At 41.6% G+C, this 17,555-nt stretch overlaps 1 protein-coding gene and 1 pseudogene across 3 annotated transcripts in view; one reads left to right on the top strand and one right to left on the bottom strand.

Annotated features, from left to right (window-relative positions):
- Positions 1 to 17,555, top strand: part of ACP3 (acid phosphatase 3) — a 68,637-nt gene that overhangs the window by 32,638 nt on the left and 18,444 nt on the right. The window contains exons 8-10 of one of the 3 annotated variants that reach the window (XM_055413689.2): positions 598 to 680; positions 2,924 to 3,027; positions 7,297 to 7,463. In XM_055413689.2, the coding sequence (XP_055269664.2) occupies positions 598 to 680; positions 2,924 to 3,027; positions 7,297 to 7,463 (354 nt within the window). Of the gene's footprint in view, positions 1 to 597; positions 681 to 2,923; positions 3,028 to 7,296; positions 12,144 to 17,555 lie in introns of those variants that run through there. The other 2 variants (XM_088840598.1, XM_055413696.2) reach the window with 2 other exon arrangements.
- Positions 12,490 to 13,207, bottom strand: LOC129547787 (chromobox protein homolog 1 pseudogene; annotated as a pseudogene).

Here is a 17,555-nt window from a genome sequence, read left to right as displayed (position 1 = left end):
CCTAGATGAAATCTGAAGGTACTGACTGCCTCCCAATAGTGAAAACCTAGTGTAACTTGGAGCAATGGTCCACAGAACACAGTCCACGCCCTGTGCAGACATCCAGAGAGCTGCTTTCTCCCCTGCCTTCACCCAGGTGTGGCTGCCAGAGGAGTGAAGACAGAGAGGTGTATGCCACACTGTCATTTCAGACCTGCCCTGAACAGAGCACTGGCTAACAGCTACCTGGAAAAAGTCATCTGAAATTCCTTCCAAGTTCATCAACCTCCTAACTTGAGTTTTAACAAAATCTGGTAGAATCAAATCTTAATGTGCCAATCCAGCTCTCCTTCCCCAGTGAGTGAGTCACTTAATGGCTCTGAGCCTCAGCTTCCTAACCTCTGAATGGGGGATAGAAGTCAGGATTCACTAAATAACGTATGTAAATCATGCTACTAGCACAGAGCAGATGCTCCACCAAAATGAGTCCTTGCCCTCCCTTCTTAAGTCTTGAGAATCATTGCAGAGAGAATCTCTATACGAATGAGCAAAAAGCTTATGAACTGAAATATAAGCCCACATTTGGTTCAGCTCCATTGTTGATCTATCTTCATAAAGGTGTCCTGATCAATGAAATCCTCAATCACATGAAGAGTGCAACTCAGCCATCAAACCACAGAAAACTCATTATGTATTCTGCAGTAAGTATTCTGTCTCCATTCAACATCTGTTCAAGTGTATGAGCTCTCTCCGGAGGGGCCTCAACTTCTTCATCATCATTTCCGTAACAGATGTTCAAAATTTTTTACTTAAATATATAATTCTGGGTCTCAAGGAATTTACAGTCTAATCCCTGATAGCTCAGTTGGTAAAGAATTTGCATGCAATATAGGAGACCCCTTGATTCCTGGGTTGGGAATATCTGCTGGAGACAGAATAGGCTACCCACTCCAGTATTCTTGGACTTCTCTTGTGGCTCAGCTGGTAAAGAATCCACCTGCAATGCAGGAGAGCTGGGTTTGATCCCTGGGTTGGGAAGATCCCCTGGAGAAGGGAAAGGCTACCCACTCTAGTATTCTGGCCTAGAGAATTCCATGGACTGTCTAGTCCATGGGGTCGCAAAGAGTCAGACACAACTGAGCAACTTTGACTTTTTCCACTGATAAGAAAAGTAAGCACTTAAACACCCAGCATAGGAGAATAGTAATGTCACACGAGCCAAAGATTTGGTGCCTCAGAGAAAGGAAACACCATTTCTGTTCCGAACTAAAATTAGAGGCAAAATAGCAAAGGAAAAGAAGTAGAAAGGTTATAAGGAAAGCTGAGTGTACAGGAGTTGGTGATGGACTGGAATGTGGGTGGAGGACAGTGGGGTGGAAGTTAAGCCATAGATGAAGGCAGTGTTTCAAGCGTTGATGACTGGAAGGATTGTAGAACCATTAACAGATGTGGTCATTGTCCAGGAGAATATACTGATTAGACAATTGGGTTTGAAATGCCACCAACATCCAAGTAGGAATCTTCAGATGGCAGAGGGGATAGAAAAAAAAAGGGGGGGAAGGAAAGCTCCAACTTGAAGTCAGAGTTATATTTGGGTGCAGAAAGGAAAGAGAGTGAGATCTCAGAAAAGACATCCATGTTGGAGCAGCAGCCAGGGAAAGAGGAGAATTCCAGGGATTTACCGTGCACTGAAATGGGTGTCCATGAAGTCTGGGATGAGCAGGGAAACAGGACATGGAGGGCTGGGTCAGGCTACCACCCACTTCTGCAGGACAGAGGATTTCTCAGATGTGGTCTGGCTGGAGAAAGCCATGGTGTCATTCTGCTAGATGAAAGAAGCAATTAAAGATAAAGCAGAGTTTATTATCTGGGGTTCTAAGTGATATAGACTAGAGAGAAGTTTCATAGAGGAAACAAAGTGTAGTGCCCCTTAGAGAAAGACAGGCCTGAAATTAGTTGATAGTTTCAGGTTTTCTGGTTTCTAATATGGTTTCTAATTGTAACTTCTTGTACGACTTCTGGCAAGTCATAAATCTGTAACTCCTTTTTTTTCTTCTAGTGAATTGGTTCTAACCCCTTTGGAGTATGTAAACACTGCCATATAGTTTAGGCAACCAAATGTTAGGCCCATTTTATAGATATGAAAATTAAGGATTTCTTAAGATTAGATAGCTAATCACTGGCAAAACTGGGATTAACAGTCCCCCATGCCTTCTGGCTATTCTAAAATAAACCTTTAGCAATTATTTTTAAGCTACACTCTCTATTTCCTTACATTTTATTCTGTCTAAATGTTTGTAACCTCATATATTCTTCCCCAACTTTAAAATCAAAGATGATATTAATCTATAGAAAACAAATATAATCTAGCATTAATGTATTCCAAGTTAATTTAAAAATTTAATGAAAATCAATGAAACACACTAAAACAGATATGTTCTACTGGGGTAGGCATAGGACAAAATCAGAAGACTTGACTCAGATTTACTTTCTGCATTTTGTAGATGTATGGTGTAAAGTAAGCTACTTGATTCTGCCCCCCTCCCCCCACTTTTATTTTTCTTTTTGGTTGCACCACATGGCTTGTGGGATCTTAATTCCCCAACTAGGGATTGAACTCAAGCCCTGGCATCAAGAGTGCAGAGTCCTAACCACTGGACCACCAGGGAATTCTGCCCAAGTTACTTCATTTCTTTGGGTCTCAGTTTCTTCATCTTTTTAAAGGAAATAATTGTATGTATATAAATCTCATTGCCTAGAATCAAGGAGGTGCACAATCAAAAGTCATCCCTTCCCTCTATACTTCTTAAGTCACTGGTGTTATGGGAAATTTAGTTGGATCAGAAACCACCATGGTACTCTATAAATGCTTGTTACACACCTATTGACTGTAAACTTGAAACAGAGATAAAAATCAAACATGTTTGTTTTAAAATCCCTGTAGCATGACACTACTGTGAGTGCCCTGCAGATGGCGCTAGATGTTTACAACGGAATCCTTCCTCCCTATGCGTCCTGCCACATGATGGAATTGCACTTCCAGGAGGGGTAAGTGTCTAAGCGGTGTTTCTCAAAATTAATACCACTGGAAACTTGTCTATTTGGTTGGTTTGGTTTTATATTCAGGGGGAAGAATGGTAACCGTATCTTTGCTTAGTCATGACTCCTTTTTTCTTTATTTTCATAAAGAATTTAATTGGGAAATCACGTACAGACACAGTAGATGAAAAATTTGATAGAGCCACCCCCCATCAGGGACAGAAATTGTTTTTTAAAAAAAGATTAAGGTATTCTAAGAAGGCTGTGGACATTACACTGTTCTCTTGTAAAACACAGGGTGGTAGAAGACATCAAGAAAAAATTGTTTGTTGCTGGTTACAAATAATGTTTTTCAGTTAAAGACGTCAAACATATCCATGAAACTTATGGTTATTCATATCCACAAGGTAGGATTCTTAAAGTATTCCTCCGCCTAGTGTTCACTACTTTGCCATCTGGTGTGGCCCTCCCCAGCTGACCAAGGCTTGGCTGAAGCCCACTAGAAAGGCCACGGTTAGAGAGACCAAATGTCCTAGTTTATTCAGAACTGGAGGGGTTCCGAGAACATATAAGTTTCATTGTTAAAACCGGTAAAGCCCTGGGCAAACCAGGAAGAGTTGGCCACCATAGCCAAGGTCATAGCAAAAATTTGTGTCTGCTGTGACACTGGCATTCTTGTTGGGAAGAAGAGACCTCATGGATATTATTGATGGAATAATCACAATGCAAGGACTGAGTTAGAGCAGGGACTCTAGAGTTTTATTTCAGGGTTAGCTGGGGAGGTGAATTTTGCTCTCCCCTCAAGACGTTCACAAAGGCTGCAGTTGGGACCATCTGACTGCAGTTATATAAGGCCCTGTGCTCGGAAGAGCCTATGCTTGGTTTAACAATTCAGTGCTGCATTTTGAAATTCTTAATAATTTTTAAACAAGGTATCCTGCATTTCTTTTGGCAAATTTTGTAGTCCTGGCTGTAGGTTTCTGGCTACCTGAATTTGTAGAAGAGGAAAGTAGCAACACAGAGGCCGTTCTCAACCAAAATCTTCACTGCTTACAAAGAAAGTGAGTTCTGCAGTTAGGGAAAAAGTATGTTCATTCTTCCTTGAACTTCTAACTGGGTGCCAAGCATAAAGAGATAGAACTAAAATGTGGTCTTAGCAAGCTTTGCTCTCAAATATCTAGAGTCAGAATGGAGAGATAATGCCCGTAACATGGAGAAAATCCAAACAGGGCCAAAAATGGGAATGCAAAGGCATGGACATCAAGTGCTCTGTCAATAGAAAGCCCTGCAAAAGACTTTCGCTTTGGAGACTGGCTCCAGGCACAGAGGATAAATCCAGTGAAAACTCCAGGATCAACTCTAGGAGTAGGCACTGTCATGTTGGGATGTGACAAAAGAAGCTACCCACTTTTCTCGGCCTCTCCTCTCTGGTTTCTGCACCCAGTAGTCCTGAGCTTGCTTTTATTTAGGGTGCTGCAGCATTTTGTCTCACTGAATAGCTTGAATAAATTCATGTTATGAATCAAGTTTGGGGCATTTTTCATCTGAGAGACACTGACCTATAGAGAAAAAAGTAACCAAGGGTCACTCACAGGTAGAAGTCCAATTTGTTGTTATGTTGGGATTTTTTTAACACTCTAGAGGAGTATCAAAAGTTAAATGTGCTTACTTTTAAATTAAGAGCAAGGAGAATCCAGGTTAGCAAATACAGGTATAAAGTATATACCTGCAAGTTAGGTGATCCCGAGTGTAAGGTGATCCCACTTTATCCATATTAGTAAATAAAAAGAAAATTTTTAGATTTTTATTTAAACAGACAAAATTTTAAGGCTGTAGATAAGGTAGCTAAATATATTCTAAAAATATTCTGTTTTTTGGTTAAGTACATAAACTTAAAATCATATATAAAATAATTCACTAAGTTAAAATATAGTGCTTCTTCTTGCTTTCATATTTTATGAAATACTTTTATTCAAATGCTCTGTATGCACCTTAACTTGTATCTTACCACTCAAGCCAATTTTAAGTCCCCTAAAAATATTTTCCACATATATTAATTATAAGGGTAATTTTGGGTGCTGCACAAATGAACCTCAAGTCTCAGAGGCTTAACTCAATGGAGATTTCTTTCTCATTCATCTAATAATCCAATGTAGATGTTCCTGGCCAACAGGAAGTGACTCATCCATGGTGTGATTCACACATGGTGATTTGTGAACTGGGGGGTTCCATCTTTCGGACCTACAGTTTTCAAAAGTGCCCTCCTCATCTGCAGAGAGTATATAGGAAAGAATGAGAGGGTGAAGAAGGCAAACAGATTATCAAGCACCTCAGCCCAGAAGGAAAATATGTCAGTTCTACTTGCTAAAATTAGTCACTTGGTCCCTCTTAAGTGCAAGGGAGTCTGGGAAGTATATTCACTTCTCAGCTGTAACCTTATTTTATGGAAAGAGAATCATGAATTTTGATGAACTATTAGTCCTCTTTGCCATATTACCATGAGATGAAGGGTACTATCACTGAAAAATTTATACAAGATATATGTACTCATTAATACAATATTAGAGGAGTTTTTAGGAACATATAAGTGAATATTTGTAATTACTACTTTTAATATGGCTTCTTGGGCTTCCCAGGTGGCACTAGTGGTAAAGAGCCCACCTGCCAAAGCAGGAGACATAAGAGACACAGGTTTGATCCCTGCTTCGGGAAGATCCCCTGGAGGAAGGCACAGCAACCCACTCCAGTATCCTTGCCTGGAGAATCCCCATGGACAGAGAAGCCTGGCGGGCTACAATCCATAGGGTCTCAAAATGTTGGACATGACTGAAGCAACTTAGCGCACATATGGTTTCTTAAAGTAATGTTTTTCAAAAGACTTGTTCAAAACAACATTCAAAAGTTGCAGTTGTGTGATCACTATCCCAAGAAGGATCTTCTCTCCTGTCTCTTTGGCAGGTGACTTCTACAGGGATCCTGTACGAGCTTTACAAGGTTGGTTTGGGACAGTGGTCCTTCCTTAAGCAATATATTGTTTTATGAAATAAAGTAGTGGAAGAACCCTCCTCAACATCAACAGATGTGAGGACTTGAGTAAACACTCACCCTCTCTTTCAGAGGTATCTTTTTTATGTCTTGCTGTATATTCAAGCACATTTGTTGTTGTTATTAATTCACTAAGTCATGTCTAACTCTTTGTGACCCCATGGACTGTAGTGCACCAGGCCTCCCTGTCCCTCACTATCTCCCGGAGATGGCCCAAGTTCATGTCCATTGAATTGGTGATGCCATCCAACCATCTCATCCTCTGTCACCCTCTTTTCCTTCTGCCTTCAATCTTTCCCAGCATCAGGGTATTTTCCAATTAGTCAGTTCTTTGCATCAGGTGGCCAAAATATTGGAGCTTCAGCTTTAGCACCAGTCCTTCCAATGAATATTCAGGGTTGATTTCCTTTAGTATTGACCTGTTTGATCTCCTTTCAGTCCAAGGGACTCTCAACAGTCTTCTCCAGCACCACAGTTCAAAAGCATCAATTCTTTGGAGTTCTGCCTTACATGACTACTGGAAAGACTATAGCTTTGACTATATGGTCCTTTCATGGCAAAGTGATGTCTTTGCTTTTTAATACACTGTCTAGTTTGTCATAGCTTTCCTTCCAAGAAGTAATCGTCTTCTAATTTCATGGCTGCAGTCACCATCCACAGTGATGTTAGAGCCCAAGAAGAGAAAAACTCACTGCTCCCACTTTTTCCCCATTTGCCATGAAGTGATGGGGCCGGATGTCATGCTGCTAGTTTTTCTTATATATATTATTCAGTTTCATGTTTTTTGGCCTGGTTAAGGACAGGGAAGATACATTCATTCAGGGGGAAGACTGAAAGAAATACTGAGAGGGAAAAAAGGAGGAAAGGACAGAGCAAAACCCCAACATCCCACCTGTGTCCTACTTCTTACCTGAAGGTTCACCAAATCACCCCCAAGTCCCCCAACCATTGTGTCTCAGCTCCTTCTCTAACTCAGCATCCCAGGTCCCACCTCACATGCCCCTGGTCATCCAACAAACCAGTTCTCCCATTTCCACCCTCCCAATCAGGCCCAGCTACCCCAATCCCCCTCTTCCCACAGCTAAACTGGCTAATATCTACTTATTCCCATAAATTCTCCCACTAGTCCTTCAACTGACATGGTACAGACCAGGTTGAAAGAATTTCAATGGCAGGTCAACAGCACAGCTCTAACAGAGTTCTTCCTCTATTCCCTCCACCTTCCTCCACCAGAGAATACTTCGTAGAGATGTACTATCGGAATGAGACGCGAAATGAACCGCATCCCCTCACGCTACCTGGCTGCACCCCCAGCTGCCCTTTGACGAAGTTTGTTGAGCTGGTTGCCCCCGTTATCTCCCAAGACTGGTCCATGGAGTGTGCCATAAGCAACCATAAAGGTACTGAGGACATTATCAATTAGGGTGAATGCAGAGCTCTGCAGAGAAGGCACAACACCTGTTGTCAAGATGGACGGTGCTTTGAGACTATAAACTGGCTTCACCCCCATCTTTGAGGGAAACAGGGTTTGGGTGATAATTGTATGTTTCAGAGACCTCAACTTCAGGCAACTCCTGTTTCTTCACTGGGCCCTGCCTCTACCTGCCATGAACCTTGTCAACCTACATAAACCGAGGAAGCAGTAATCAAGCAGAAAGCATTTACTTGGGATCAAAGAATTGGAATTCAGGGAACAAATATCAGAATGATCTTGGAGAAACAGTAGTGAACAGTCCTGAAGAGAAATCTTAGTTCTCTGCCCAGGAATTCAACCTTCGTAGCCTGGATGAAAACCAGGAATCCTAACCACTAGACCAACAGGGACTAGAGGCAAGGGGCAAAATTCCCAGGCTCTTCCCCTCCTTTGAAAGCAAGAATGTTTCAAGGAGGTGAAAATTTTAAAAACAGGTACAAAGTTTATTATTAGCACAACCAATGGGAGAGCACACAGAGAAGTAGTTTATATAAGTGAGAAGCTAGGCAGAAATACACACCCACAGAGAAAGGGTGTGGGAGTCCTCTCTAATGAGGAGGAGCAATGTAAAGAGGTGATTTAAATCCCTTATATAAGACAGGCCTTCTGGGTCTTTGTTTACCTTTGGCCAATTATGTTGGGTTTCTTTTTCACACCTGACCAGTCCTTGGACTCTTCCCAAGATGCATGTGCAACTTTTTGCTAAGATGGATCCCACTGCAGAAGCCTGTGAGGATATGTCCAAACTTTTTATGGTGTGGTACCCTTCCTTTTTTGACCCCCAAGGAACTTTCTTGAGCATGTGCTGACATGGAAATTTTCCTTGACCTCAGGAGTGGCCATCTTATATCTTTATGTCAGCAGAGCTCAGTTTCTGCCCCTAGCTTTGTTCTTGGAGTGTTTAACTGAGACTTTAGCTTAAGTTTTACTCCACTTGACATATACTAGCTGTCCAGTCCAGTGGCCCATCTATCTCCTACCTAAAAACTGGAACAAAATTAGAAATATAAGAATGTCCGCATACCTCCCGGGGCGGGGTGGACTTATGTGAATGTTGAAAGTTTAGGTGTGATATTTGTTCTGAGGATAAGAGGAATATGTAAGGCTTTAATTCTGATATCTTCAGAAAACCTGAGCAAATTCTCAGGTCCTGCAGAAACCGCTTACTATAAAAGAAGAAACCATATTCAAATAACACTCTTTAGAGTCCTGTAGACTTGCAACGTGCAGATGCAACACATCTAGAAAACACCATGCTACTTTACCAGCACAAATAAAGATGAAACAGGTTCTAGAGATGGTTTCAACTGGATACCAGAGTCTAGAGTTAAAGCCATTCTCTCTCCTAGTTAGTCATGGGATGACTGACTGATGCAGGACATCAATTGATGTGTTTATTTGTATTATTTCTTTTCCAAGTAAATATTTGGCCTTGGGACCATCATTCAAATATCCTTTCTCCTTCACGCATGTAAGCCAAATGTAAAAGAATGAGTAAAGTCATTTTAGCAAATTCAAAAGCATTACTTTTGAAATGATGTCTTTAAAAAGTGTGTGTCTGTTCACTTAGGATAAAATTCCTGAGGAACAGATTTTAGAGGCTCTATGTTTGTTTTAGTGTTTAATTTTAATATAACGAGAAGGAAAATATTAAGGAAAAATGACTTGACTGGCTTAAATTAATGTTCTACATTGGAAACGTATTTAGTTTGGACTTTGCTACTTCAGATAAAGCGTAAACTGATGGGTGGCTCTGCTTCATCTATTTAAGATGGAACTGGCTAAGGAAACAACCTGGGAAAATTTACGATGTAGTAGAGAAGTAAGGACGGAGAAGGCAATGGCAAGCCACTCCACTACTCTTGCCTAGAAAATCCCATGGATGGAGGAGCCTGGTAGACTGCAGTCCGTGGGGTCGCTAAGGGTCGGACACGACTGAGCGACTTCACTTTCACTTTTCACTTTCACACATTGGAGAAGGAAATGGCAGCCCACTCCGGTGTTCTTGCCTGGAGAATCCCAGGGACAGGGGAGCCTGGTGGGCTTCCTTCTATGGGATCACACAGAGTCGGACACGACTGAAGTGACGCAGCAGCAGCAGAGAAGTAAGGAAATGCTTATTACACAGAACAGCAAATGTTATGCCTAAAGACTCCAAGAGTTGCTATGGGGACAACCCTGGATTTGGAGAGAAGGAGGCTGAAAGGAGTGCCAGGGAAGGCTCCCTACAAAGGTTGAGAGCATATGGAATCAGTTTGGATGGAGGTTTCTTCTACTGATGTGGTATAAGGGCTAAAAACACCCTTATCAAGTGTACTAGATGCTTTAAGTAGGGAAGGATAGTGGAGTTACGTGATTGAGGGTCCAAACAGATTGCCATAGGTTTCCTTCAAGGAGCCAATTTTAATGAGATAAAATGTCATCCCCACAAGAGCAAGGATTTTTATTTGTGGTATTTTCTCATGTATTGGTCCTCAGCAACCAGAAGTGACTGTGCCTGACATGGATTCATTTCAGTTCAGTTCAGTTGCTCAGTCGTGTCCGACTCTCCACGACCCCATGAATCACAGCACACCAGGCCTCCCTGTCCATCACCAACTCCCGGAGTTCACTCAAACTCATGTCCACAGAGTCGGTGATGCCATCCAGCAATCTCATGCTCTGTCGTCCCCTTCTCCTCCCGCCCCAAACCTTTCCCAGCATCAGAGTCTTTTCCAGTGAGTCAACTCGTCGCATGAGGTGGCCAAAGTATTGCAGTTTCAGCTTTAGCATCAGTCCTTCCAATGAACACCCAGGATTGATCTCCTTTAGAATGGATTGGTTGAATTTCCTTGCAGTACAAGGGACTCTCAAGAGTCTTTTCCAACACCACAGTTCAAAAGCATCAATTCTTCGGCGATCAGCTTTCTTCACAGTCCAACTCTCACATCCATACATGACCATGGGAAAAACCATAGCCTTGAGTAGACGGACCTTTGTTGGCAAAGTAATGTCTCTGCTTTTTAATATACTATCTAGGTTGGTCATAACTTTCCTTCCAAGGCGTAAGCGTCTTTTAATTTCATGGCTGCAATCAGCATCTGCAGTGATTTTGGAGCCCCAAAAAATAAAGTCTGACACTGTTTCCACTGTTTCCCCATCTATTTCCCAAGAAGTGATGGGACCAGATGCCATGATCTTTGTTTTCTGAATGTTGAGCTTCAAGCCAACCTTTTCACTCTCCTTTTTCACTTTCATCAAGAGGCTTTTGAGTTTCTCTTCACTTTCTGCCATAAGGGTAGTGTCATCTGCATATCTGAGGTTATTGATATTTCTCCTAGCAATCTTGATTCCAGCTTGTGCTTCTTCCAGCCCAGAGTTCCTCATGATGTACTCTGCATATAAGTTAAATACGCAGGGTGACAATATACAGCCTTGACGTACTCCTTTTCCTATTTGGAACCAGTCTGTTGTTCCATGTCCAGTTCTAACTGTTGCTTCCTGACCTGCCTACAGGTTTCTCAAGAGGTAGGTCAGTATATAGTGGTCGCAAAGAGTCAGACACAGCTGAGTGACTTTCACTTTCACTCTGGGTGTCAGTATAACTGTCACTCATTCAAGCAGGCTCTGTAGTACTTGGGGGTCCAGGATAAGAACTCGTATAATAAGTCAGCTGAGGTATGTGGTAGATGACAAAGATCTCCATTTTTCTTGGTAATAGTTGACAAGACTAAGTCACGTCTTAGAGGTGATAAAATGTACTGTGTAAAAATGACATCCCACAATGGGTAGTGATGTATCACATGGTAGACACATTTTTCTTTCTTTTTTTCTTACCATAGGTCTTTCTCATTTAAGAGGTTAAAGGAAATGTTAAGTGCCTTTCATGTTCGAGGTACTTTTTTACGTGTCTGATTGAATCCTCACAATAATCCCAAGAGGTGGGATTTATATCCGTATTTTACAAATGATGAAAGAAGGCTCACAGAAATTAAATGATTTGTTCAAAATCAAACAGGTAGTTAGCAACAGGATCAGCACTTGAAACCCAGATCACTGATTCCAAAGTCTATGAATTTTTGCTCATAGACCATTGCCTTTCTTAGGTAGGGAGTTTCAGTCATATTAGTCAGGAGGGCATTTTCCTCTGAACTTTAAATAAATGTCTCCCAAAGGAGGTTCCTCACATGTTCATATTGTGTTGTGGATTGAAGGAGAATTAATATGTGTGATAGGCAACTTTTTAAAAAATTTTTATTATTGTTTTATTAAAAAATCTTTTATTATGGAAAATTTCTCATATATATATATAAAAGCAGCATAACAAGCCTTCAGGTTATCTGTTCCCAAGGTTTATTTTTTTTTCCTTTTTTTTTATTGGAGGCTAATTATTTTACAATATTATATTGGTTGGTTTTGCCATACATTGACATGAATCCGCCCCGAGGGTACATGAGTTCCCCTTCCTGAACCCCCCTCCCACCTCCCTCCTCCCTTTATCCTCCCTCTGGATCATCCCTGCACACCAGCCCCGAGCATCCTGTAACATGCATCAACCCTGAACTGAAGATTCGTTTCACATATGACAACATACATGTTTCAATGCCATTCTCCCAAATCATCCCACCCTCACCCTCTCCCACAGAGTCCCAAAGACTGTTCTATACATCTGTGTCTCTTTTGCTGTCTCGTATACAGGGTTATCATTTGCATCTTTCTAAATTCCATATATATGCGTTAGTATACTGTATTGGTGTTTTTCTTTCTGGCTTACTTCACTCTGTATAATAGGCTCCAGTTTCATCCACCTCATTAGAACTGATTCAAATGCATTCTTTTTAATAGCTGAGTAATACTCCATTGTGTATATGTACCACAGCTTTCTTATCCATTCGTCTGCAGATAGACATCTAGGTTGCTTCCATGTCCTGGCTATTATAAACAGTGCTGCAATGAACATTGGAGTATCAAAGGACATCTTCTCAAGCCACCTTTATGGTGTCAAGACAAGTAGAACTCCTTTCCCCACTTGAAACCCACAGTCAGATGTGACAGGGGCTGGTATTCAAGAAAGTTAATTCTTATCATCTTTTTTGTCATCATCCTCTGAGGGGTAAGAATGCCACGTCAGCCTTTTCTCATAGAAGGATATGACAACCTGCGGGCACTTGACATTGGCTTCCTTCGCAGGGACAAGGTCAGCCTCATCAGAGTTATTCCATTTCATTAGGAACATGAGTTCTCCACTGGAGTCCATAGCTCCAATAATCCGCTCTGGTTCCAAACCCCGGGCAAAGCCTCATGGCTTTTCTGACTCTTCTTTCTTCTTTGGTTTGCTCTCCTCCCCCTTATCTTCCGAATCAGAATCAGCTTTGCGCTTGCCTCCCTCTGATTTATCTGTCTTGTGTGCTGTTTTCTGTGACTGCAGAAACTCAGCAATGAGGTCAGGGCAATCCAGGTTCTCTTCTGGTTCCAATGTGTTATCCTCATCTGAGAACCCCTTCCACTTTAGGAGATACTCTATTTTGCCCTTTACCACTCAACAGTCTAGAACTTTTCCACCGCATATTCTTCTTCTTCTTCTAGCACCTCCTCCACTTTCTTCTTGTTTTGTTTTTTCCCCATAGTGCCCGCCAGCTTTCTGGTATAAAGGATGACGCTGCTCAGAGCAGCGCCCACAAGCCCGAGAGGAATCGGTGCCACGCTACTGGCGGGTCTTGTCCGGCCGGCCCAACTTTTTTTTTTAATGAGTTGATTTTGAGCAAAGTTCACGACACTGAAGAGAAGTGCTAATGCAATATGATTCTCCCACAACAGAGAAGCCTTTTGAAAGACAGACTGGCTTTGACAAATCTTTCACAAGCTGTTTTCCCATCTAATCTACACTTTTCATCCCCTGCTGTTGAATGAGCAGCCACATAGAAGATCCTACTGAGGATATATTCCTTAAGAGGAGCTACCATAGTTTAGTTCAACCATTGGCAGACTCTGAATTTGAGTATGCCACTTAAATACAAATATGTTTTAACCTCTTTTGTAATCCTATTAGGAATCTGAATTTGGAGGCCAGTGGGAAACTGAGCCAGACTTGCCTATGAGTGTCCAGGAGTCTCCAGTGGAGCCTTGGGTCCACAGTTTGGCCTCAGGCCAAACAACAGAGAGGGGACACAGCCCTGCCCATCAACAGAAAATTGGATTTGAGATTTACTGAGCATGGCCCTGCCTATCAGAACAAGACCCAGTTTTCCCCAGTCAGTCTCTCCCATAAGGGAGCTTCCGCAAGCCTCTTATCATCATTCATCAGAGGGAAAACAGAATGAGAACCACAATTACAGAAAATTAGCCAAACTGATCACATGGATCAGAGCCTTGTCTAATTCAGTGAAGCTATGAGCCATGCTGTGTAGGGCCATCCAAGAGGATGAGTCATGGTGGAGAGTTCTGACAAAATGTGGTCCACTGGAGAAAGAAGTGGCAAATCACTTCAGCATTCTTGCCTTGAGAACCCCATGAACAATATGAAAAAGAAAAAAGATATGACACTGAAAGATGAACTCCCAGATTGGTAGGTGCCCAAAATGCTACTAGAGAAGAGTGGAGAAATAACTCCAGAAAGAATGAAGAGATGGAATCAAAGCAAAATAATGCCCAGTTGTGGATGTAACTGGTGATGGAAGTAAAGTCCGATGTTATAAAGAACAATGTTGCATAAGAAGCTGGAATGTTAGTTCCATGAATCAAGGTAAGTTGGAAGTGATCAAACAGGAGATGGCAAGAGTGAACACTGACATTTTAGGAATCAGTGAACTAAAATGGACTGGAACGGGCAAATTCAGATGACCATTAAATCTACTACTGTGGGCAAGAATCCCTTATGTTCTTGGAGTAACCCTCATAGTCAACAAGAGTCTGAAATGCAGTACTTGGGTGCAGCCTCAAAAATGACAGAATGATCTCTTTTCATTTCCAAGGCAAACCATTCTTATCACAGTAATACAAGTCTATGTCCCAACCACAAATGCTGAGACACTGAAGTTGAATGGTTCTATGATGACCTACAAAACCTTCTAGACCTAATGCCAAAAAAAGACTTCCTTTTCATCACAGGGAACTGGAATGCAGAAGTAGGAAGGAGATACCTGGAGTAAGAGGCAAGTTTGGCTTTGAAGTACAAAAAGAAGCAGGGAACAGGCTAACAGAGTTTAGCCAAGAGAACATACTATTCATAATAAATTCTTTCTTCCAGAAACACAAGAGACAACACTACACCTGAACATCATCAGATGATCAACACTGAAATCAGGTTGATTATATTCTTTGCAGCCAAAGATGGAGAAGCTCTATACAGTCAACAAAAACAAGACCAGGAGCTGACTGTGCTCAGATCATGAACTCTATATTGCCAAATTCAGACTTAAATTGAAGAAAGTAGGGAAAACCACTAGACATTTAGGTATGACCTGAATCAAATCCCTTACAATTATACAGTGGAAGTGATAACTAGATTCAAGGGATTAGATCTGATAGAGTGCTTGGAGAACTATGAATGGAGGTTTATGACATTGTACAGGAGGCAGTGATCAAGACCATCCCCAAGAAAAAGAAATGCAAAAAAGCAAAATGGTTGTCTGAGGAGGCCTTATGAATAGCTGAGAAAAGAAGAGAAGCTAAAGGCAAAGGAGAAAAGGAAAGATATACCCATCTGAATGCAGAGTTCCAAAGAACAACAAGGAGAGATAAGAAAGCCTTCCTCAGTGGTCAATGCAAAGAATTAGAGGAAAACAATAGAATAGGAAAGACTAGAGGTCTCTTCAAGAAAATCAGAGATACGAAGGGAGCATTTCATGCAAAGATGGGCACAATAAAAGACAGAAATAGTATGGATTGGACAGAAGCAGAAGATATTAAGAAGAGGGGGCAAGAATACACAGAAGAACTATACAAAAAAGATCTTAATGACCCAGGTAACCATGATGGTTTTATCACTCACCTAGAGCCAGATATCCTGGAGTACAAAGTCAAGAGGGCTTTAGGAAGCATCACTAAGAACAAAGCTAGTGGAGCTGATGGAATTCCAGCTGAGCTGTTTCAAGTCCTAAAAGATGATGCTATGAAAGTGCTGCGCTCAATATGCCAGCAAATTTGGAAGACTCAGCAGTGGCCATAGGACTGGAAAAGGTCAGTTTTCATTCCAATCTCAAACAAAGGCAATGCCAAAGAATGCACAAACTACTGCGCAATTACACTCATCTCACATGCTAGCAAAATAATGCTCAAAATTCTCCAAGCTAGGCTTCAACAGTATGTGAACTGAGAACTTCCAGATGTTAAGATGGACTTAGAAAAGGCAGAAGAACAAGAGCTCAAATTGTCAACATCTGTTAGGTCATAGAAAAAGCAAGAGAGTTCCAGAAAAACATCTGCTTTTGCTTTATTGACTATTCCAAAGTCTTTGACTGTGTGGATCACAACAAACTAGAAAATCCTTAAAAAGACGGGACTACCAGATCACTTTACCTGCCTCCTGAGAAATCTGTATAGAGGTTAAGCAACAGTTAGAACCAGACATGGACTAGTTTCAAATTAGGAAAGGAATATGTCAAGGCTGTATATTGTCATTTAAGCATAAATTAAACATGCATATTTAATTTATATGCAGAGTACATCTTGCAAAATGCCAGGCTGGAGTCAATATTGCAGGGAAAAATATCAATAACTTCAGATATGTAGATGACACCACCCGATGGCAGAAACTGAAGAGGGACTGAACAGCCTCTTGATGAAAGTAAAAGAGGAGAGTGAAAAAGTAGGCTTAAAACTCATGTTCAAAAACTGAAGATCATGGTATCCAGTCCCACCGCTTCATGGCAAATAGATGGGGAAACAATGGAAACAGTGACAGATTTTATTTTCTTGGGCTCCAAAATCACTGCAGATGGTGACAGCAGCCATGAAATTAAAAGACGCTTGCTCCTTGGAAGAAAAGGTATGACCAACCTAGACAGCATATGAAAAAGCAGAGACATTACTTTGCTGATGAAGGTCCATCTAGTCAAAGCTATGGTTTTTCCAGAAGTCAAGTATGGACGTGAGAGTTGGACTATAAAGAAAGCTGAGCACTGAAGAATTGATGCTTTTGAACTGTGGTATTGGAGAAGACTCTTGAGAGTCCCTTGGACTGCAAGGAGATCCAACCAGTCCATCCTAAAGGAAATCAGTCCTGAAGATTCATTGGAAGGACTGATGCTGAAGCTGAAACTCCAATATTTTGGCCACCTGATGCGAAGAAATAACTCATTGGAAAAGACCCTGATGCTGGGAAAGATTGAAGGCAGGAGGAGAAGGGGATGAGACGGTGAATGACATCACCAACTTGATAGACATAAGTTTGAGCAAGCTTCAGGAGTTGGTGATGGGCAGGGAAACCTGGCGTACTGCAGCCCATGGGGTCACAAAGAGTTGGACGCAACTATGCTACTGAAAATAACTGAGAGTTGAAAAAGTATTTGGAAGGATGAAGGTAGTTTATACGCAAATAGTAGGGCTTTTTGTGCCTGTAGTGGTGGTGGGGGGTGTCCTGGGATGAATCCTCTTCAAGTACTATTTGAACTGTTGAACAAGTACAAGGTGACTATTTGAACTGTTGTGGGAGAATTTGTGGGAAACAGAGGAGGAAATGTCTGATTCGTTCCAGGAGATTACAATAGAGAAGGAGAAATTTGAGCCGATTTTTATGTAGGGAGAGAAGTTCTTTAGTCCAGCAAGAGGGTGAGGTTAACTGGGGGGCCTGGGATTAGGGCGAATTCCAGCCAGAAGAGCAGAATTAGCAGAGGCAGGAGTGTGTGTATAGAGGGAGTAGGGGTGTAGGAGTTTTGGCAGACAAGGAGGGGACAGTAAATTGGGGATGCGGAGGGTAGTGATTAGACCCCATGATCAGGGTTTTGGCCTTTCCACTGTAGGTATAGAAAAGCTGTACAAGATCTGAGTTTAGAAAAGATCATTCTGGCATCAGTGGTCAAGGCAGATGGGAGGAGGGAGA

Source organism: Moschus berezovskii, chromosome 1 (genome assembly GCF_049115385.1).
Source record: "Moschus berezovskii isolate FMDL1 chromosome 1, NW_MosBer_1.0, whole genome shotgun sequence".
Classification (NCBI taxonomy): domain Eukaryota; kingdom Metazoa; phylum Chordata; class Mammalia; order Artiodactyla; family Moschidae; genus Moschus; species Moschus berezovskii.
Note: the sequence above shows the minus strand (reverse complement) of the source record. Positions and strands in the feature narration are given on the sequence as shown.